Raw genomic sequence first — 22794 nt, forward strand, 5'->3', positions numbered from 1 at the left:
AGCTGGCTCGTTGTCACTGGGCCGTGTGAGGCTAGAGGGGAAGATGGGGAAACCATGCACATCTCCTTGAGTTCCTTGGAGGAATGGTAGGATGGGAATGTAATAATAAACAATAAGACAATCGCATTGTTTATGTGTCACATTTGCCCACGAATCTGCAGGCTTCAGGTAGGTCAGAACAGGTAGCACGGAGGACAAAAAATAATAATACTGAATTGAACCAGCCCTTTTTGATCATTTACCAATATGAGGCTTTGTTATTTTGTCCTATATACCCAGCAAACTACCTGGGACGCGGGTGGCGCTGTGGTCTAAACCACAGAGCCTAGGGCTTGCCGATCAGAAGGTCGGCGGTTCGAATCCCCGCAACGGGGTGAGCTTCCGTTGCTCGGTCCCTGCTCCTGCCCACCTAGCAGTTCAAAAGCACGTCAAAGTGCAAGTAGATAAATAGGTACCACTCTGGTGGGAAGGTAAACGGTGTTTCCGTGTGCTGCTCTGGTTCGCCAGAAGCGGCTTAGTCATGCTGGCCACATGACCCGGAAGCTGTATGCCTGCTCCCTTGGCCAATAAAGCGAGATGAGCGCTGCAACCCCAGAGTCAGCCACGACTGGACCTAATGGTCAGGGGTCCCCTTACCTTTACCTTTACCCAGCAAACTACCTCTGGAACAAATGTAACTAACATGGATTAACCACAGCAACGGAAAGAAAAAGTCTTACCTGTTCCTTGAAAGCACAGAGCAAAACATATGAGCACATTTCTTAAAAGAGGCACAAATGACATCTTGGACAGGCCCATGGCTGGCAAGTAGAAAGGAGACGGGCAGCTGGCTCTCAGATGTGATGGTGGTAGTTTCAGGTCTTCTGGGTTCCTGCAGGTTTCTGCTGCTTAAATACTTCTGAACAAAGTGACTCCTCACATCCAGCTAACCAGTTCAGGCTGTCATCACAAGATTGGTTTGCTGACATACATTTTGCACAACAGGATCCTTTTCCATGTGTTTTCGTAAGGAAAAAACCAAAACCCTACTGTCCACTCATTCGAAAAAGGCGGATGTAACAGGAAACTGACGCACTCTTCCACCTAGATATTAGGGATCAAGAAAAATCACTCTGCGGGAATTTTGGGAAGTGATGTGCTGGAACATTGGGAAGAACACCGGTAAAAAAACCCAACCCTGTGAAAATTTGGGATTTTGTTCTTAGAGAACACAGAGTCCCATTGTGCTAGGCTAGCAGGATTTCATGCAGCTCCGTTGGTAGAGCATGAGACTCTCTTAAATCCCGGGTTTGTGGGTTTGAGCCCCATATTGGACAAAAGATTCCCACATTGCAGGGGGTTGGGCTAGATGACTACTGTGGTCCCTTCTAACTATACAGTTCTGTGATTCTAACTCTGCCTGTACTGTGTTGCATTTGCTTTTGAATGCCAGTTGCTGGAATCACAAGTGCAGAGAGCACTGTTGGATTCAGGTCCTGCTTAGGAGTCTCCGACAGGCATCTGGTTGGCCACTGTGAGAACAGGATGATGAATCCCATCTAGGATTGGCCATTGGCCTGATCCAGCACGCTCTTTTTCGTTCTTATGGACACAACCCATAGCTTGTACCAGTAGGAGAGAGCTAGTTCACAGCCTAATGAGGCCTAGAGCTCAACAACTGCTTTATAAAAGTAAAGGGACCCGTGACCATTAGGTCCAGTCGTGACAGGCTCTGGGGTTGTGGCGCTCATCTCGCTTTATTGGCTGAGAGAGGCGGCGTACAGCTTCCGGATCATGTGGCCAGCACAACTAAGCTGCTTCTGGCAAACCAGAGCAGCGCACGGAAACACCATTACCTTCCCGCCAGAGCAGTACCTATTTATCTACTTGCACTTTGACGTGCTTTCAAACTGCTAGGTTGGCAGGAGCAGGGACCGAGCAACGGGAGCTCACCCCATCGCGGGGATTTGAACCGCCAACCTTCTGATCAGCAAGCCCTAGGATCTGTGGTTTAACCCACAGCACCACCTGTGTCCCTGAACAACTGCTTTACCCTTAGGCTAATGGATTACTCAAAATTAAAGTGTGAATGCAGGGTAGCGATCCCCACTTCCCCTCCTAGGAGTGCTTTGAAATGGTTCCATGCAGAAGTGTTCATTGTGAGGAATCATCCTGGAATAACAAAAACTCACCAAATTGAAAATAAAAATACAGTGGTACCTTGCTTCTCAAACTTAATCGGTTCCGGAAGTCTGTTCCAAACCAGTTTTCTCTGTTTTGTAGTTTTACGTCTTAATATCGGTATTTAAATTGTTTTGTCATTTATTTACTGTAAGCTGTCCACAGAACTTTATGTTAGGGGGTGGCAAATTAGGCAAGGGATTATATTAGCATTAGGATTTAGCACAGATGGCCTGCTGACTTCATTCTAAGGAAAGGCTACCAAAGGTGGATTTGGGAATGTAATTAAATGGGAACAGGTTGGATATGTGATGAGACACTCAGCATAAGCTGGTGCCTAAGAAAGAGATTTGAAAGATTCCAATCTGGACTTTCGTCACTGGAACAAAATGTCCCTATTAAGTGGTGACATTCAGGACTTCATTCTGCAGTCATGATCTATTGTTTCCGGAGGCGATGAGGGAAAAGTATGCTGGATTTCAAACTGCTCCGGTCTAACAAAATTCTTGTTTGGTGTTACTTGCTGATTCTATGTCTCGTTTAATGTTTCATTAGTTTATTTTACATTCAGTATAAGAATGTATATGAGTGAGACATGAATGGCAGAAAAGTGGTGAATGCCAACATCTTGACTATTGGAACTTGTCTGTGTATGTGTGTGTTCTCTATTTCCAGTAAATATTTGTCAGTTTGCATTTCTTAGTGCAGAAAGTATTGACCTGATGTGTAGAGATCTCTCCTATTCTAAATAATTCAAAAGGGTTCTGGAAGCTTCTGGAAGCTTCTCTGTGTGAAAGAAGCTTCATGATGTTTGGGTTATACTTTCAGAGAAGCTGAGTACAGCTGGCTTAAACTGGTTTTGTTATCTCTTCTCTCAAGGTCATGCTAACTATAAAAGCAGGGCCAGAAGGAGCCTGGATTTCCCTTTCTCTTTCTGTCTCTCTTCCTTCTAGTGTGGTGTTCTTTATACAGTGTTAAGGTTTAGTCTTATTATATGTTATTGTAAGTTTAGGTTAAGTCTGCTGCAACTGGACTTCTTATAGACAGTGCCAATCCTGAATGTCTTGGATTGGTGACCATTATGCTCACTTGCCTTCAGTAGCAGTAAAGCACTGCTGGATGAAATTGCCTCTGGTCTACTTTTGGGGAATCCTGCAACGTATTTAAGTTTTTACTCTGCTAACTATACGCATTGGAATCTAAAGGTAAAGGTAAAGGGACCCCTGACCATTAAGTCCAGTCGCGGATGACTCTGGGGTTGCGGTGCTTATCTCGCTTTAGTGGCCAAGGGAGCCGGCGTTTGTCCACAGACAGCTTCCGGGTCATGTGGCCAGCAGGACTAAGCTGCTTCTGGCGAAACCAGAGCACATGGAAACACCGTTTACCTTCCTGCCGGAGCGGTACCTATTTATCTACTTGCACTTTGACGTGCTTTCTAACTGATAGGTTGGCAGGAGCTGGGACTGAGCAACGGGAGCTCACCCTGTCACAGGGATTCTAATTTCAATGACAACGTTGGCAATCACATTTTGCTGAGTGTCAACATTCACATCTTCAACATTAACCTGCTCTTCTTCCTGCAGGTGCCAAGGTGGCTGACCACAAACGACTCAATACAATCAGCATTAAATAATAGTTAAAAAGTCAACACACAATGCAACATTAAAGGCATAGCCCAGCTGGCAGGGTTGCAGACCGATACATTTCTTCAAGGAAATGGCACACAGCTCAGCAACACTTCCCAGTGGGTCTTGCTGCTGTAGAGCCTTCCATCCTTTCTAAAGATCTTCCTCTCCCAGATGTTTCCCAAGCAGTCTCAAAATTGTGTTTGCTCACCTTTGACCTCTGTTCTGCCCTTACACACTCTTTAGGACCAGGGGGCAGGAGAGGGAGAGGTCTTTGGAACAGTGGCGTAGCGTGGGGTGTGCAGGGGGGGCCGGCCGCACCGGGCGCAACATCTGGGGGGGGGCGCGCTCGCACTCGCAGCTCTCTGCCCCTACCTGGCTCACTCACTCTCTCTCACGGCAGTGCTGGCTGTGCGAATCCGATCCGAGCCGCTGGGTCGCCGCCCACTGTGGAGGGGGTGGGTGCCAGGCGTGCGGTGTGGAGAGAGGGTGAGGGACTATCTGGGGGAGGGACAGTGCAGCGGCCGCCCAGTGCAGCGCTGAGCGCGGGAGAGAACCACACCAGACCAGACCAGGCAGCAGCAAGAAGAAGCTGGCAGCGGCGGCAGGTTAGGGGTTAGGGGGCGCAAATTACTTGCCTTGCCCCGGGTGCTGACAACCCACGCTACGCCGCTGCTTTGGAATCCACAGCAGCAGCCTCTTGACCCCCCTCTCCTCCGCTTCACCTTCGGAGTCTGAACTGCTTCCTGTCACTGGCTCTCCCTGCTCAACTGAGGGGGATGAGGACTTCAAGCCTAGAGACTGGTGGTGGGACACCGGCCACACCTCAGAGGAAGGGACGAGCTGACATGTGCTAGAAGCAGGGAGCCTGAGGGATAGCGAAGAGATGGAAGCAGGCAGGTGCCCCCCAGGCACAGGGCAAGGTGATGAGGTTTCTCCAGTTTGGATGCAGGTGCTGACATAGATGACAGAGGGGAGGTAGACCCTGCAGTTCTCCCACAGAGCCACTCTGAGAGCCAGTGTGGTGTAGCGGTTAAGAGCAGTGGACTCGTAATCTGGGGAACCGGGTTCGCGTCTCCGCTCCTCCACATGCAGCTGCTGGGTGACCTTTTCTAGTCACATTTCTCTGAAGTCTCTCAGCCCCACTCACCTCACAGAGTGTTTGTTGTGGAGGAGGAAGGGAAAGGAGGTTGTTAGCCGCTTTGAGACTCTTCAGGGTAGTGATAAAGCGGGATATCAAATCCAAACTCCTCCTCCACTTCTTCTTCTTCTTCTTCTTCTTCTTCTTCTTCTTCTTCTTCTTCTTCTTCTTCTCGCTGACAGCTCGCCAGCCCCTCTCACTCCTAGAACGAGGCATTTGTTGCATGCCAGCAGCCACAGAGGAAGTCCCTTGGAGCTCACTGTAGCAAGTGATAGCAGAAGGAGGGGCCAGATGCAGAAAGCTACAGTAGGGTTGCCATAGAATTTCCCAGGCATAGCCAGCAATCGGATGTAGTGGAAGCAGCGTCCGGGCAAAAATCAGTGAAACGTCTGGGGAAATCCGGACGTATGACAACCCGTGTTGGCAGTGTTGTTTGGGGTGATTTTCCTTTGGCACAACAACTTTGCCCCAAAAAAGCTCAACAAATTTTCTGTCTGGGTTTTTACTTTTTGAAATATGGCAGCCCTAAGCTAGAGAGTGAACGAGCTCCTATTTTACACGTGATCCTTAACTAAAGAACGTAACAGGTTGAATGGTAATGTTTGTAACAAATTTCTTTACTGGCTACTTCCTAATCAAGTCCAAGATGTACACCATATACAATCCTTAAGCAAGGTATGTAACCTATTTAATTAAATCCAATGGAGATATATTTCTTCCTTTCTTAATGCATTCTTGTTTGAGTTCATATATTACACAGTCTTTGAATGTGGTTAAGGAAAGGTCGCCGGAATGTCACGGAGAATACAGCTGATGAGGTTGGCTAGCATAGGTAGAAGACACAGACAGGCTGGCTCAGGCAGCTGGGTTGGGCAGAACAAGGTTTCTGGATATTTCCTTGTTTCGCCCCGAAGGGCTTCCTCATCTGTTAATAGGTCTATATAACATACTGTATTTTTCGCTCTATAGGACGCACTTTTCCCCCTCCAAAAATGAAGGGGAAATGTATGTGCATCCTATGGAGCGAATGCAGGCTTTCGCTGAAGCCTGGAGAGCGAGAGGGGTCGGTGCGCACCGACCCCTCTCGCTCTCCAGGCTTCAGGCAGCTATCCGCAAGCCTTTGGAGCCCGGCGGGAGTTCCCGCCGAGCTCCGAAGGCTTGCAGATTGCAGCCTGAAGCCCGGGGAGCGCAGTGCCAACTGCTACTGCGCTCCCCGGGCTTCAGGCAGCTATCCGCAAACCTTCGGAGCGCTCCCCCAGCTGCGCAACCTTGCCTCCGCTCCTGGACCTGTTCTGGGGGCTGGGGTCGGGGGAAGCTCGGGCTCCCCCCCCCCAGCCCTGTGGCTAAAAATGAAGCCACGCGCAGCCTCTCCCGGCTGGAGAGGTTGTGCGTGGCTAAAGAGGTAGCCAAGACAGCCAGCGGGATGGATCCCGCTGGCTTTCTTGGCTTCTTTGCTCTTTGGGGCTGGGGGAGGAAATAATTTTTTTCCCTTTATTTCCCCCCCTAAAAACTAGGTGCGCCCTATGGTCCGGTGCGCCCTATGGAGCGAAAAATACGGTAAATATAAACGCTTGATAACACAGAGAACTAAAACTAAGGATAGGGCCACACTTTTAAAAACCCGAACTGACATTCATGACAACACTAAGATAATTCATTCTTCCTTAGAATTTAATCACATAATGAGAGACATTGAGAGACTAGTGAAACGCCACTGGCATATCTTAAAAGATATTCCTGGTTGTGAGGTTCCTCCACTCTTTGGGAAACGATGCACTAGATCCCAGCAAAATTTCATTATCACCCTCCTGTAAGCTGTCAGGAGCTCATCCTACTCTCAAGTAGGACCCTGGCAGAGACACATGCCCAACTGGCATGTTCCCTCCCTCCTGGTCGATCATTCGGGAGCTTCAAAAGGTTTCTTCAGCCCGAACATCACAGCGACCGATGCCAACAGACATCGGCACACTTAGGGATCCGCAGTCTTTGCAGCTTGCGTAACAGACCTCAGCAACTCAGCATTTTGGCTAATCTACTTTATTTTCATATAAACACACACGAAGCACTGCAACATGGCTCCCTCTATCTCTAGTATCAGACAGCAAAGAGAGAGAACAAAGGACAATAGTCCCACTTCACGGAACACAGTAACACAAACGTCCTGTCTCCGTCACTTCCCACTCTGTGGAGTCAAAACATACACCGTCATGTGATAGACAACAATCCCATGACTGCAATCACGGAGCAGGAATCCTAACAAGACTTCAAAAAGTTATGATTTGGGAACTGTATAGATAACCATGGTCTTCCCAAAAGTAAGGTACCCTTTCCCTTCTCATTTTCATTTCTTTTGAGTACAGTATGGGTCTTATCTGCTACACAGTGATGATTCTTTTATGAATCTGCTTTAATTCAGTAACTAACAGGTACAGTAACTAACAGGAATTAAGATTGCCAGAAGAAATATCAACAAACTCAGATATGCAGATGACACAACCTTGATGGCAGAAAGTGAGGAGGATTTAAAGAACCTTTTATTGAGGGTGAAAGAGGAGAGCGCAAAATATGGTCTGAAGCTCAACATCAAAAAAACGAAGATCATGGCCACTGGTCCCATCACCTCCTGGCAAATAGAAGGGGAAGAAATGGAGGCAGTGAAAGATTTTACTTTCTTGGGCTCCATGATCACTGCAGATGGTGACAGCAGCCACGAAATTAAAAGATGCCTGCTTCTTGGGAGAAAAGCAATGACAAACCTAGATAGCATCTTAAAAAGCAGAGACATCACCTTGCCAACAAAGGTCCGTATAGTAAAAGCTATGGTTTTCCCAGTAGTGATGTATGGAAGTGAAAGCTGGACCATAAAGAAGGCTGATCGCCGAAGAATTGATGCTTTTGAATTATGGTGCTGGAGGAGACTCTTGAGAGTCCCTTGGACTGCAAGAAGGTCAAACCTATCAATTCTTAAGGAAATCAGCCCTGAGTGCTCACTGGAAGGACAGATTGTGAAGCTGAGGCTCCAATACTTTGGCCACCTCATGAGAAGAGAAGACTCCCTGGAAAAGACCCTGATGTTGGGAAAGATGGAGGGCACAAGGAGAAGGGGACGACAGAGGACGAGATGGTTGGACAGTGTTCTCGAAGCTATGAACATGAGTTTGACCAAACTGCGGGAGGCAGTGGAAGACAGGAGTGCCTGGCGTGCTCTGGTCCAGGGGGTCACGAAGAGTTGGACACGACTAAACAACAACAACAGGTACAAAACCAGGAGTACTTTAGGGCTGTTTATTAGGTCTGTGCATAGTTGGAAATTTAGAAACAACAGCAGGCGCCTCTCCACTTACATGGGGGTTACATTCCTGGGTACCATGCATATAGGTGAAATCATGTATAGTGGGGAACACCATCTAAATTTGCCAAAAATCCACCAAACGTCACCACAATCACTCCCTCCAAACCACGTTTCTCAAACTACACAGGCCTCAAAGGTCGGTGCAAAGGCTCATGAGATTGCAGTTGTAAAGGCTCCTAGGATTGCTAGCTGTTTCCCCACTCTTTTGTGCCTTTTTGTTTTGTTTTGTTTTTGGCCGTTTCCCCACTCTTTTCAGGCTGTTTTTGCCTTTTTTGTGCTTTTCTGCCTTTTAAATCGATTTACTTAATTCCCCCCCCCCCCGCATATATGCAGTTACGTGGAAGTCGAATGCACCTAATACGCCCGTATTACAATAATTTAAATGCAAGTATATCTCAACATTGTAGGGTCAGTGACAAGGGACATTTAAAGGTGAATCTCTTTAATCCAGGCATGGCCAAACTTGGCCCTCCAAATGTTTTGGGACTACAACTCCCATCATCCCTAGCTAACAGGACTAGTGGTCAGGGATGATGGGAATTGTAGTCCCAAAAATATCTGGAGGCCCAAATTTGGCCCTGCCTGCGATCCATGGGTGTAGCCCCCCATCAAGTAAAACAATAGAAATACTTAACTAACTGACCAGTCACATCAATTCTGCCCCCCTAACAAAAGTCCTGCCCCCCCAACCAAGTCCCCCACCACAACAAAAGTCCTGGCTATATGTGGCTTAATCCACACGTTCTAAAACAATACATGAACGGAAGCATAGCCATCCTTTTGAAATTCACACGTCTTGAAATTTTGCAGTGCAGTTTCCCAGCCATGTAATGTGTGCAAAAGTGTATATACTGGTGTAAGGTGTGCATAAAAATGCACATTTTAGTCAACATAACATACAGGTGTGCATTATATTAGGGGAAATTGCAGATACGTGCATATTGGGCAAAACTGCATACAAGAATGTGTATAGGAAGAGAAAATTAGGAGAAATAAGGCATGCACCAGGTATCCAGCACTGAGTAACATGTTGCCCAAGACCAGCTGCTTCCATCAGAGGGTCTTGACTGTTAGGCGTTGCTATCCCAAGAGGCGGGAACGGCTGGTGCTGTGGTCTAAACCACTGAGCCTCTTGGGCTTGCTGATGAGAAGATTGGCGGTTCGAATCCGTACAACAGGGTGAGCTCCTGTTGCTCTGTCCCAGCTGCTGCCAACTAGCAATTCAAAAACACACCAGTGCAAGTAGATAAATAGGCACTGCTGTGGCGGGAAGGTAAAAGGCATTTCCATGCGCTCTGGTTTCCGTCACAGTGTTCCGTTGCGCCAGAAGCGGTTTAGTCCTGCTGGCCACATGACCCGGAAAGCTGTCTGCGGACAAACGCCAGCTCCCTCGGCCTGAAAGCGAGATGAGCGCCGCAACCCCACAGTCACCTTTGACTGGACTTAACCATCTAGGGGGTTCTTTGCCTTTTACCCCAAGAGGATGAAGAGCAGGTTAAGAACTAATTTACAAGCAGTGATGGGTGGGCAGAACGGTGGCCAGCAGAAGCAGCTCTCCAGGTGAGGTGGAGAAGGTACCCTACGTTCCCGACAGGTGAGTTGCTGTTGCTTACTGGGAGGGAGCACTGCAGAGATGAGATGGCGGGAAGGTTGACACAGGGCAAACAAATCGGTGGTGCAATCCAGCAATTCTGCCAGTGCCTTTGCCCCACTCTGGCCACCTTAAGAACCTAAGATCACAAGAAGATTAGGCTGGTGCATTATTGTATTTTAACATTGTGTTGGAAGCCACCCAGAGTGTCTGGGGAAACCCAGCCAGATGGGCGGGGTATAAATAATAAATTATTATTATTATTATTATTATTATTATTATTATTATTATTATCCAGTCCAGCATCCTGTTCTCACAGTGGCTGACCAGATGCAGGATTCGAGCACAACAGCATTCTCCCCTAATTTGGTTTCTGGCAAGGGGTCTTCAGACATATTGCTGCTTCCAGTTGTGGAGGCAGAGTGTAGGCATCATGGCAAGCCCTCTCCTCCATGAATTTGTCTAATCCTCTTTTAAAGCCATCCAGGTTGATAGCCATTGCTGCCTCCTGCTGCTCTATCTCCCAGTAAGCAACAGTGACCTTCCTACTGGGAAGCTTCTGTTGACCAGGAAAAGAAAACAGCTCACTTCCTTACAAGGAAAATGATCAGGTGCTTTCTTTCTCTGTTTTGTCTTCCATCCATTGGGCTCAAGGCTTCTAACATACCTGAAGATTCCCCCTTCTTTCCTTTCCTTTCTAACTTGCTCCTTCTCTTCCTCCTTTACCTACTGCTGCTGGCAAACAAGAACCTCATAACTCAGTTCCTGAAGAGATGCCGCCTCTGCCCACATCTCAGAAACCAGTTGCCTGGAGGGGGGGAGGAGTAGAAGCAGCCAAGCGTCTAGGTGTGGTCTTGGCACATATCAGCATTCAGTTTGCTCTTTAAAAGAGAGTGGAAAACGTACAGGCAGCACTACAATCTCCTTTTTGATGCCTGTCTGTCTGTCTTCTTGACCATACATTCCTCTAGCAAGCAGCCTCCCAACCCTAGGCTGCTCTGCCTCTCTGTGACAACAGAGCATCGAAGAAGAAGAAGGAGAAGGAGAAAAGTTTAGACTTGATATCCTGCCTTTCACTCCCCTTAAGGAGTCTCAAAGCTGCTAACATTCTCCTTTCCCTTCCTCCCCCACAACAAACACTCTGTGAGGTGAGTGAGGCTGAGAGACTTCAGAGAAGTGTGACTGGCCCAAGGTCACCCAGCAGCTGCATGTGGAGGAGCGGGGAAGCGAACCAATGACTAAGCCAATGGCAAGTCGGTGGACTAGAACTCCAAGCTGCACAGTGACATTGCAGGAGATCAGCACCTCACTACTCACATGATGCTGGCCTCTAAGTATTGCGAGGAATATAGTAGTGACTTACCTCACAGGATTCTTGTGAAGATAAACATAATAAAGGCTATGAGCATTTTGCTGTAACTCGCCCTGGGACCTTATGGGGAAAGGTGGAGAAGTAACCCAGTAAACAAACAGACAAAGTAATAATGCTGCCGATTGATGGTGCAATTGAAATGGTGAATAACGTCTGGTTTTCCAAAATGGAACAGTTGAACTGAGGGTCAAAGGGACTCACAAGCTTGTTGAAAGTCTGCTGAGTACAGAGTTGCTAATGCATTTGCGACAACTTCCCCCAAACTGGCCAAGACGTACAAGAAAAGCTCCCATGTTTGCTGGAGATGCAAAAAAGGCGTTGGTACCTTTATGCACATGTGGTGGGACTGTGTGAGGATAAGAGAATTTTGGGACAGAATACACAATGAACTCAAAAAGATATTTAAATTCTCGTTTCAAAAAAAAAACCCCTGAAGCCTTTTTGTTAGGCATTATGTGCATTGATACACAAAAAACCCACAGAACTCTCTCTATGTACGCAACCACAGTGGCAAGGATTTTAATAGCAAAAAATTTGGAAAGGTGATGTAATCCCCACAAAAACTGATTGGCAAGCAAAGATGATAGAATATTCAGAACTTGCAATGATGACTGGGAGAATAAGAGGAAACTCTAACCAGAAATTTAGTAAAGATTGGATAATGTTCAAAGAATATCTTAAAAAGTACTGTAATAACACAAATCTTCTGACAGATTCAGATTGAATCTTGAAGTTCAAGGAAACTATAAAGTAATCCCCCCCCCCCCGATAATTAACTGAAATTGCTTATAGACTAGTAAGGTGTAAAAAGCACAATGAGGTGAATCGGAAGTTAAAGTGTATGCAATGTCAAATGAGGTGTTGTTAGTCAGGGTCTATGGTCTGTTTGTGTTGTTTTTCATTTTGTTTATGTTCTATGTAAATTGTTTCGTAATAAAGAACCTTTTTTTTAAAAGACATCTTCCCCCCCAGTGCATGCTTCTGCTAAGTAAGCAAGAACCTAGGTTTCATTTTAGCCATACAGTGTTCCTGTGAGGAGGAGAGATAGCCCAAGGCTATCTGCTAAGCTCATGGCTGAAGGCACCTGAATATTTATTGCATCAGTTGCTTCTCAGGGTCCAGTAAAATGGTTTTATGTTCATCAAATGGTGTTTTATATCAAATTCTGAAGTTAAAGCACGTGCCACAAGACCTTTAACATACTTTGAAAATGTGATCTTACATACAAACGAATGTTCCTCTTTTTTTCTTCATCTATACTCTATCAAAGAAGTTAACGAGTCAACAACTGGAGGATGAAGTTCTGTGAAACAGCAGTGGGAATCTGATCTAGCGATAGAGATTGCAGAGGTGGATTGGAATAATTTGTAGGCTGAAAAAGCACACTAAATCCAGTAAGAACTTGTATGCAAGAAAATGCATTTAAATTATTACACCAATAGCATTAGATACTGTACAGCTTTATTAATAAAAACCAATCCCACCATTGTGCTGGAGAGGATGCAACAGCTTAAGTACAACATTTCACATGTGGTGGAGGTGTGGATGTAATCTGGCAAAGGGTATTTACAGAAATAAATTAGAGCTCCTACTACAGTTCCCTTAATTCCTGGACACAAGGATTTACTCTTAAACCAGTTTAGGTTGGTAGGGTAGTTAGGAACAGATTGTCATTTTATCAGTCCATTGTACCACTTGCTGGACTGGAATGGGGTCACATAGTTTAAATTCAGAACTCTGCCTTGGGTCCATGCAATGGACATTCTTCTACCTGAAGGAGCGTCTCCACCCCCGTCGTTGAGCCCAGACACCGACGTCCAGCTCCGAGGGCCTTTTGGCGGTTCCCTCACTGTGAGAAGCCAAGTTACAGGGAACCAGGTAGAGGGTCTTCTCGGTAGTGGCGCCGCCCTGTGGAACGCCCTCCCATCAGATATCAAGGAAATAAACAACTATCTCACGTTTAGAAGACATCTAAAGGCAGCCCTGTTTAGGGAAGTTTTTTATGACTGATATTTTAATGTATTTTTAATATCTGTTGGAAGCTGCCTAGAGTGGCTGGGAAACCTAACCAGATGGGCGGGGTAGAAATAATAATAATAATAATAATAATAATTATTATTATTATTATTATTACTACTACTACTACTACTACTACTACTACTACTACTACCAGAGTTATTAGGGCCTTGGAAATCATTCCATCTTCTCTTTTTTTGAACTTGTGCTTTCAGGCTGGGATAATATATTGTTATGAGTTTGTGGGTGCCTGACTTCTAACCCCTATAATCCTAGCAAATGTTTAAAGCTAATCAAGCTAGGCTAGATGAGGCAATTGTCTGGGTGAAGGGCCATTAAGAGAACAAAGGAAAAGGTGGCTCTGTGCCAGACAGCAATTGGGTGGGGTCCCTTCTCCAGCTCTCAGAGAACTAGAAGGAGAAAGCTGGAGTTTGAGGGAAAGGTTTGCTGTTACGTGAGCTAGAAGCTGGAGAAAAAGCAGCGAGCAGAGGGTCAGAGAGCAGTGTTTGATTTCTGCTGTAGGTATGAGAGAAGCAAGACCCTTTTGGGGTCTTGATGCTGTGAACCCCAATCAGAGGCTCAGGTTGTATATATATGCAAGGCTGTCTTTAGCATGTGCACCACCAGGGTGCAAAGATCCACCCAGCGCCCCCACATTTGTTAATTTCGCATGCACAGCGCCATTGAGAATGACAAGCGTTGTTGAGTCTGATAAGCGCCACCACTGTGAATGATAAGCACCGCCGCTGGTGCGGCACGTCTATGGTAAATGAACACACAAAGTCAAAAGTCCTTTAGTGAAACAGTAGGTATACATTCTGGTTATACCTTAGGTATATATGTATTTTGTTTTTCTATCTTGATCAAAATTATTTATTATTTCATAGCAGGTAGATAGTTAAGAGCTTCAGTGGCGGGCGCCCAGTGCCCCCCTGAATTCGGCTCCCAGTGCCCCGCACCCCTTGCACCCCCGGGTAAAGACGGCCCTGTATATATGCAAAAAAAAACCCAAATAACAAAGACACCACAGTCTCCACTGTGGCTCATTTTCAAAAGGAAACACGAACCCTGAGGCCTGGAACTTCTGCAATCTCCCGCCTCTTGGAGACTGTGGTGGCATGCAACAATATGTTGATTAAATGGACATTTAGTCAAATAGATGAGCTCTTGCCTGCAAAGGGTATACCCATTTCTCGTGTGTGTGTGTGTGTGTGTGTGTGTGTGTGTGTTTTAATGTGCAATAAACATGATGCAAAAGAAGATGATTTCATCCCCCACTTCCCCAGTCAAATGTCGGAAAGCATGAAACAAATAAGGTTGCATACCACCTTTTATCTGCTAACAGAGTCCTTGCACTTTCAACAGCTGCATGGCAGGCAGAAATCCATCAGGTGCTGCTTCCCTAATCAGTGTGCAAACTGTTTCTGCTTTCTGATCTCCCTGCACGCCTCCTCTGTGGTCTCTTCTCTTTCTTTTGACCCCTCTGTTATTCAGCTGCATTTCCTTCCCCACACCAACGAGTTTTGTTAAGCTGAGACCAATTGGTGAATCTGGATTCCCTAAGCCCCACCCCCACCCCCAGCTTCAGTTCACTACATTTCTGCATTGTTTGAATTTTTAAAAGTCCTCACAAAAGTAAATCAAAATTGTAGGGCACATTCTTTTTAATACACAACATTTTTGTTCTGCCGAGTGTGCACATTTTTGCAAGCAATTTCTCCTAAAACGTTGCATTCCCCCCAGTTATTTTCAGTAACATATGCATCTGCATGCACACTAATATATGCATTTTAACATTTTTGGGGATGTGTGTGTGCGTTGGAGAACTGTGTTACAAAATTCAGAGAAGTGTGCATTTCGAAGGATAGCAAGGTTTCAGGGAGAGCACATGAATAATCCCTTCCCTGTTCCTAGTGTCGTAACTCCTGCATCTACCATCAGAACCCAGAGGAAATGCAGAAGAGTTGTCCTATAGAGTAATCTGAATGCTTGTTTTTGCTGGCAGGAGAGTTGTAAGTTATCAGAAGAACAGATTCCCCTGGACTATAGCAGGGTATCATTGTCAGCTAGGAACACGTGGGTCCCAACTTAAACTTAAGGTGCCTAGCAGCTCCAAAATATGCTACCCCAGTTTTTCACAAGCACACCAAATCTGCTCATTCTCTTTCTCATTTTAAGTACACCGAGTTTCGTACTAAAATAACAGCGAGCCTCAATCTCTGTTGTAGCCACATTGCAAATAACACATTTGAAACAATGTCCTCCTGGAAATGCAGAGATATCAATGGCAGCACTGGAGACAGAATCCACGAATCTTGGTCCTGGGTTTCCGATTGTCTTTGTTTGTTTCTTCTCATTCTACCTGGTGCGTTTGTTCCTCAGGAACCACGTAGATTTTGCGGTTATATCGGGAACACTGCTGGGGCTGCTGCATGCGTCGGCCCTGAAAGAAGCAGTAGAGCTGGAAAGCAAAATCATGGGGAGAAGCTATTAGCACTGATATGGTAGCACATGGGTGGAGAGGCTGTGTCCCTCTTAATGTTTGTGCACCACAACTCCCATCATCCCCGGCCAGAGGCCATGCTTGCTAGGGATGATGGGGACTGGAACCCCAACAACATTAGAAAGCCACAGATTCCCCATCCCAATGTTAGCAGCACTTCCTTTTGTCCTGCAACAGTGAGTCAGGATTGGTAGTGTGTTTCAATGAGTGTTGGACAAGAAAAGCTGGACATCTGCCCGGGGCTATGGTGGGACACCAGACCTTCTGTTTGACTCTGACAAACAAGATGGCAGGTGACACAGTGAAAAACACAGCCCTTCAGAGCAGAGAAAAGTGGAAGCAGAGAGCTGTATATGTTGGATTATAACAGGAAGAATGAAGAAACAACACCTCACACAGAAACTTACAGGACAGAAACTCCTCTTGCAGACATAAATTTTTTTAAATATGCAGTTATGAATGAAAGTCATGAAACCAGTGGCCGTTAAATAAAGGATCAAGATCCTTTGTTGTAACTGGAATAATCAAGATTATGGAAGCAGAAAGAAATAAGGACTTTGTACCCTGAAATCCAGCACACGGGAAGTCACCCAAAATTGTTTAATTTGGTATTTAAATAATTGGTTTTTTTAATTGTATTGTAATTTGGTATTATGATAATGTGGCTCTTATGGATTATTGTAATTAAAAATTAATAAAAATTATTATACGAAAAGAAAAAAGAAAAAAAGATTGGTAGTGTGTGCGTAGTATCTCTTACCATCAGTGGGATACCAGTCATTAGGAACACGGTCACTATGGTGCCTAAACAGATGAGGAAGATGGCCCAGCCCTGCAAACATGCAGGCTCTGATGGTGTAGAATCTGTGGAGAATAAGGGATGCAATGAAACATGACGTTTATTCCGGGGATAGGGAAATCTTTGGCCTTCTTCATGTTGCCGGATGTGGGTGGCGCTGTGGGTTAAACCACAGAGCCTGGGGCTTGCTGATCAGAAGGTCGGCGGTTCAAATCCCCGTGATGGGGTGAGCTCCCCTTGTTCGGTCCCTGCTTCTGCCAACCTTGCAGTTCGAAAGCATGTCAAGTGCAAGTAGATAAATAGGTACCGCTCCAGCGGGAAGGTAAACGGCGTTTCCGTGCACTGCTCTGGTTCACCAGAAGCGGCTTAGTCATGCTGGCCACATGACCCAGAAGCTGTACGCCGGCTCCCTCAGCCAGTAAAGCGAGATGAGCACTACAACCCCAGAGTCGTCCGGAACTGGACCTAACTGTCAGGGGTCCCTTTACCTTTACCTTTATGTTGCCGGACTCCATCTCCCATCAGCCCCAGCTGGCTTGGCTAATGTTCAGTGACACTGAGAGTGGTAGTCCAATAACAGGCCAAAGGTTCCCCACTCCAGATTTAATCATTTACTCGTGCGCTTGTTTCTAAAATCTGTATCCTATCTTTGCTTTCCATGGGAAACCAGGGTGGCCAAATGCAAAAGTATAACTGCAGTTAGTTATTAATATTGATTTATTTTATTTTATTGGGGGTAACTATGTTTATCTTACGCTTCCACAGAACCACTCAGTATTCTTAAAGTGTGAGTGTGACATATTATTATTATTATTATTATTATTATTATTATTATTATTTACCCTGCCTAAAATCCCAAGGCAGGTTAGGTCAGATAAAACACAATATTAAAAACAGTTTAAAAGAACTTTCACAGAAATCAGATGCTTCTCCAGTGACAAAAGAAACAGTAAGCAGGTATGTAAGCTAAACATAATAATTGACCATATTGAAAGCATCCTCATGGACAAAAATAGATGAGTGATCTTGGCTCCCCATGCACACCAAGATTACACATTGTGTCCCCTCTCCAGTTCTCTGTCTGCAAATCGCATGAAGAGTTTTAGAAGGTCATTTTCACTCTGATTTCATCCTTGAGATTGTGCCTATTATCATGGAGGCGGTGGCACAGACTCCTCACGGCTTCGCTCACAAGGATCATAGGAACGTTCAAGCCCACTCACCATAACAAGGTGATGATCCAGCGAGTGAGTGCAGGCAGGGGTGAGCGGGCAGGATAAATCCATCGGACCATTCAAATTAGATAGCTACATTTCAGGTTTCATGGCACGACTACCATATTAACCATTCGAAAGAAAAACAACCCCTTTAAGGGCAATGAGGGAGTTCTTTGCACCACTCGTGTCAAAGCCCTGCATGATTTTAGAATGTTTCTGACTCTCTCCAGTCTGGTGACTTACCAGTAGTATTGGCTGAGGGGTAGGTAAGGAGTGCATGAGTAGTATTGGAGACACTTTCTGTGGTATTCGGCGCAGCTGCTGAGGTGATGGGGAAGCCATCCGTTGTGTAGGATGTAGTTTTATGGATGGGCTGAAGAGTTGTGGAAGCTGCAGGAGTGGCTGTGGATGTTGGAAGCTCAACAATTTCAGAAGAAATGCTGTTGTTGGGATGTGTGGTTGTGTGATGGTTTTGAGAATCTGGAAGCAAATGACAGCAGGCAGAGGTGATAGAAAAGTCAAGCCCTTGCATTGGGGAGGGGTTATGTTTTTACTTCAGTTTGCAAATACAGTGGTACCTTGGTTCTCAAACATAATCCGTTCCGGAAGTCTGTTCCAAAACCAAAGTGTTCCAAAACCAAGATGCGTTTTCCCATTGAAAGGAATGCAAAATGGATTAATCCATTCCAGACTTTTAAAAACAACCCCTAAAACAGCAATTTAACATGGATTTTACTATCTAACGAGACCATTGATCCATAAAATGAAAACAATAAACAATGTACTGCAGTCACACAATCAATCAATCAATCAATCAATCAATCAGTAGCTGAACTGGGTCCCACACAGTCACAAAAACAAAACAAAAAGAGCCACAAAAACACAAATTAAATAGCAAAACAGACAGACCTCAGTGTAACACTCAAAACGGAAGTGTAACACTCAAAACAGAGCATGTTCGGCGTCTGAAAAAAGTTTGCAAACCGGAACACTTACTTCCGGGTTTGCAGTGTTTGGGTTCAAAGTTGTTTGAGTACCAAGGTGTTTGGGAACCAAGGTACCACTGTACCTAACATTTCCATAGCAACTTTTCATTGTGTTAACTTAAAAACAAATGTGTGACACAGCTTCACTACATTGTGAAATTGAAACACAGGTTAGCTACCTTACTTTGCAATTGACATATGGTAACTTCTTCTAGTCCTGGATGGTTGTCAGGAGATGAGTAGCATTTAAGGATACTGCTGTCAGCTGGCTGTCATATTTTTATATTTATCCAATCGGTGCCCAAATGGACCTACCTGATTCATTATTAGTTCATAAGATAAAGTGAAGAGGGCACTTGCTTTTTCACACGTCAGTTTGAAAGCTGTAAAAAAATGTTCACACTTGCCAAGCTGCTGTTTTCATTTTTTTCATTATTTGTAGATAAATTATTACCATCATTTCTTTCATTACTGTATTTTGATCTATTTGTAGTTCACCTTACCCCCAAGGAGATCAGAACGCTGTAACTGGAGATGTCCTATTTTCCCCTCACAACGACCCCTCTTCAGTGGAACAGGATTAGAAATAGTGAGTGGTCCAAAATAACTCAGTTTGTTGGGTTATAGCCCTCTTAAAGCATTCAGAGATACCCTGCGAGGACTGAAACTCAGGGGTTGGAGAGGCAGGGATGGGTCTGCCCCATGTTCTGGCTCCAGTCCCAGTTTTCAGAGTTGAGAGGGAAGGTCTGAGGGGGCTTCTAGAGTGTGCAGCGGAATGCACTTGGAAGCCATCTTGGAATGCAGAACCAGGAGGATACAGGATCCCCAGTCATGGGGAGGCTTCTAAACACATGCAAGCCAATGTGCCGCCACCCCTAAACCCTTCAGCTCTATCTGCTCAGTGACAGAAGGTTAGGTAGGGAGAGCTCACGCCTTGTGCATGTGGAGGCAGTGAGGACAAGGCCAACACACACATATCCACTCCCCTCTCCAATTTCAGCCTTCACTTGTGTTGGTGTAATTTGGAAAAAAATGGATAAAATTGCACCAAGCGCTGGGGCCATGTCTTGAGCAGCCTACCCCCAACGTCTGGATTCTGTTTAGAGTTAGCATGCCAGCTGCAATGGGTGGCTTAGAAACAGTCCAAGGCTAAATACCTGGAGCATGTTTCACTCGCCTTCCCTTTCTCTAAGGAATGTGCACTCAGGTATTCGCTGAGAAGGGTGGGGGTTTTTTTGCTTAGTGCAAAGTATCAGCAGAGAAGCTGAAGGTTGTGTGCCGTATGGTTCAATATAGCATGGAGAGCTAGCTAGTACTTTAAAGTGCTGGTGGCTCTCTCTGTATACTTGTATCTTTACAAGCTTTGCTTCTAAGACCAGAAGGACTTCTATAATAGTAGATTAGTTCACAATTCACCAGAATCTCTTAAAGTTTACACTTATGCTTGTCTTGGGCCATGAGACAATAGACACTTTACACTCTAAACTGAACTGCATGGGAAAGGAGTTTTCTTAATCAGGAACTCTGGAAAAGGCTGACTACTGGAGAACAGGAAAGCTATGATATTCTGCTGGAAACTCTGCTGGAGCTGTGGTCTACCACTGAGCCTCTTGGACTTGCCGATTGGAAGGTCAGCAGTTCGAATCCCCACAACGGAGTGAGCTCCCGTTGCTCTTTCCCAGCTCCTGCCAACCTAGTGCAAGTAGATGAATAGGTACCACTGGGACGAAAAGGTAAATGACATTTCTGTGCGCTCTGGCTTCCATCATGGCGCCCCGTTGCGCCAGAAGCAGTTTAGTCATGCTGGCCACATGACCTGGAAAGCTGTCTGTGGACAAACACTGGCTCCCTCGGCCTGAAAGCGAGATGAGCACTGCAACCCCAAAGTCACCTTTGACTGGATTTGAAGGGGTCCTTTACCCCACCTTTTTTTTTTTACTCTGCAATCACACTGATTTAAGTGTGGTGTAGTACAGTGGATGCTCAGGTTGCGAACGTGATCCGTGTGGGATGCACGTTCACAACCTGCAGCGTTCACAACCCGCAGCTGTGTGTCTGCGCACACACAGGTTGTGATTCAGTGCTTCTGCGCATGTGCAAAGTGCGATTTAGCGCTTCTGTGCATGTGCGAACGCCAAAACCCGGAAGTAACCTTTTCCGGTACTTCCAGGTTTGGCTGTCCGTAACCTGAAAAAATGCAACCTGAAGCGTCTGTAACCCGAGGTATGACTGTATCAGCGACACAGACAGTGGGCCCAAGTCTAACAGGTTATAGGCGAACTGACAAGTCTACCAACTTGTTCCTTTTGCACACTTGGAAAGGGCTTTCATCAGCACAAGGATTTCCAATTGCACAGCAAAAGTCTGCCCCCCCCCACGCACACACACACTTTATTCTTCCTGCAAGTGTCCATCACCCTCCTTAAATCTGCTCCAGAGTGTTGGACAAAACCTCTGCGACAGATTTAGGGTGTGGGCAGGGGTGAGAAGAAGGAGAGAACCATCCTTACTCCAAGGGAAAATGCTTGCACTGACAGAATTTCTCCATAGCGTTTCATTGAATACAACCTCTTGTCTCTGCCTAATCTATCACATAGGTTGCAATGAGGGGTGATTTGATCTTGCATCACCCCAGTCCAATAAATAACATTACACTAACAATGAAATTGCACTGCTGATGAGGAAGCATGGGCACATTTAAACTTGACAAAACTCCTATTTTTTGTTGTTGTCCCCACAATTTTTCATTTAGAATTTTGAAATTTAAGTGGCGGTGGCAAATTGTTAACACGCTTCATTCAGAGTAGACATAAATTGGTGATTAATTTGCCCACACCCAAGCAAAATCTACAGTGGTGCCATGAGGCAGCTTCTTCTCCTCACAGCAACCCTGAGCCACAGAGTGAGTTGGGAGATACAATATATTGAAAAGGCCACTGGCGGTTGCTTTGGGAACTGTTCTGTAGGCAACAAGGGTGCTTGAAATAAGATTTATCCCAGAATCTGGAGTAAACCTCATTTCAAGCCCTTTGAGTTTCTTCTTTTCTTCTCACCTGCAAATGCCGCTGCCTCCCTTACCCACCGCCAATTTAGCAATACCAGACAATCAACATAGCTCCTAAGCTCACAAGTTTCCTTCAGAACATGTAGTCCCTTCGTGCTTTGTCAAACTAAATCAGAATGGAACAACAAGATGGTCCCTCAAATACCGACAAGATCCCTTTTCAAAATGGCCGCACCAAATGGCACGTGAAGAACCTCACCTGCTGCTGTACACAGAAGCAGGACCACAGATGTAAAGAGGATCCTCTTCACGTCCTTGGGATTCATCCTTTTCTCTTCCATGGGAGCACAACAGTGTGCACAATTAAATCTTAGATGCTGTAGTGTATTCCTGGCTTCTCTCCCATAACTCTTGCTAACTCCTTTATATATGCTATCGCAACAGCGAGAGCTCTCCCCTAATTCGGCAACACCTCTACATAGGCAGAAATGTTCCAAAACATGACAGTTGTCATATTTTGCATTCAGGAAGATAAGATGTGCGTGTGTATCTTTTGTGTCACCAAATGTAACAAATTTTTAAAAATACAAAAAAACATAAAAGGGTGTGTGAAGCGTGATCATAAACCCAGTTATTTGTTTGTGTCAGATAAGAATTTCTTCAAGGCAGTGGAGAAGTGGGGATGGGACAGATTTCAAAAAAAATGTTGCTTAGGATCATGCAATCTCTGAACAGCATAAACCCCATGCCTTTAATTACACCAAGACAAAAAAATTAATGTTTGTATCCATGTGATTAATTGGTGTGCTGGAAGGGAGCCCCAGCTGAACTCAGCCATGGGTGTTTCTGTGGATGACAAATCATGTTCCTGAGGTGTCCTGTTATTATTTTTCTGTATATAGTCACTGTCTTTATAATAACTTGCCACTACCTTGTTACCTGTTCCTCTGAGAATGACGAGAACAACCTGGGCAGGGAACTCCATCTCCAGCGAGGCCTCAACTGAGTGTACAGCTTTTTAAGAAATC

At 45.4% G+C, this 22794-nt stretch overlaps 1 protein-coding gene across 1 annotated transcript; it reads right to left on the bottom strand.

Annotated features, from left to right (window-relative positions):
- Positions 1 to 15353: 15353 nt before the first annotated feature.
- LOC308470108 (uncharacterized protein) lies at positions 15354 to 22141 on the bottom strand. Its single transcript, XM_080993392.1, has 4 exons — positions 22026 to 22141; positions 18020 to 18256; positions 16521 to 16624; positions 15354 to 15718 (listed from the first exon to the last, which is right to left on the bottom strand). Exons 1-4 carry the CDS (start codon positions 22105 to 22107, stop codon positions 15611 to 15613), a joined length of 531 nt encoding a protein of 176 aa, XP_080849518.1. The 5' UTR covers positions 22108 to 22141; the 3' UTR covers positions 15354 to 15610.
- Positions 22142 to 22794: the final 653 nt, after the last annotated feature.

This window comes from Podarcis pityusensis (genome assembly GCF_964106645.2).
Source record: "Podarcis pityusensis genome assembly, chromosome: 2".
NCBI lineage: Eukaryota > Metazoa > Chordata > Lepidosauria > Squamata > Lacertidae > Podarcis > Podarcis pityusensis.

Excerpts from the sequence above, each read along its gene's own strand:
- LOC308470108 (XM_080993392.1), bottom strand. The coding sequence starts at position 22,107 with ATGGAAGAGAAAAGGATGAATCCCAAGGACGTGAAGAGGATCCTCTTT. Across the intron at positions 18,257-22,025 it reads GCTTCTGTGTACAGCAGCAG|ATTCTCAAAACCATCACACA; the intron begins GTGAGGTTCTTC and ends ATTTGCTTCCAG. Across the intron at positions 16,625-18,019 it reads CCCCTCAGCCAATACTACTG|ATTCTACACCATCAGAGCCT; the intron begins GTAAGTCACCAG and ends TATTCTCCACAG.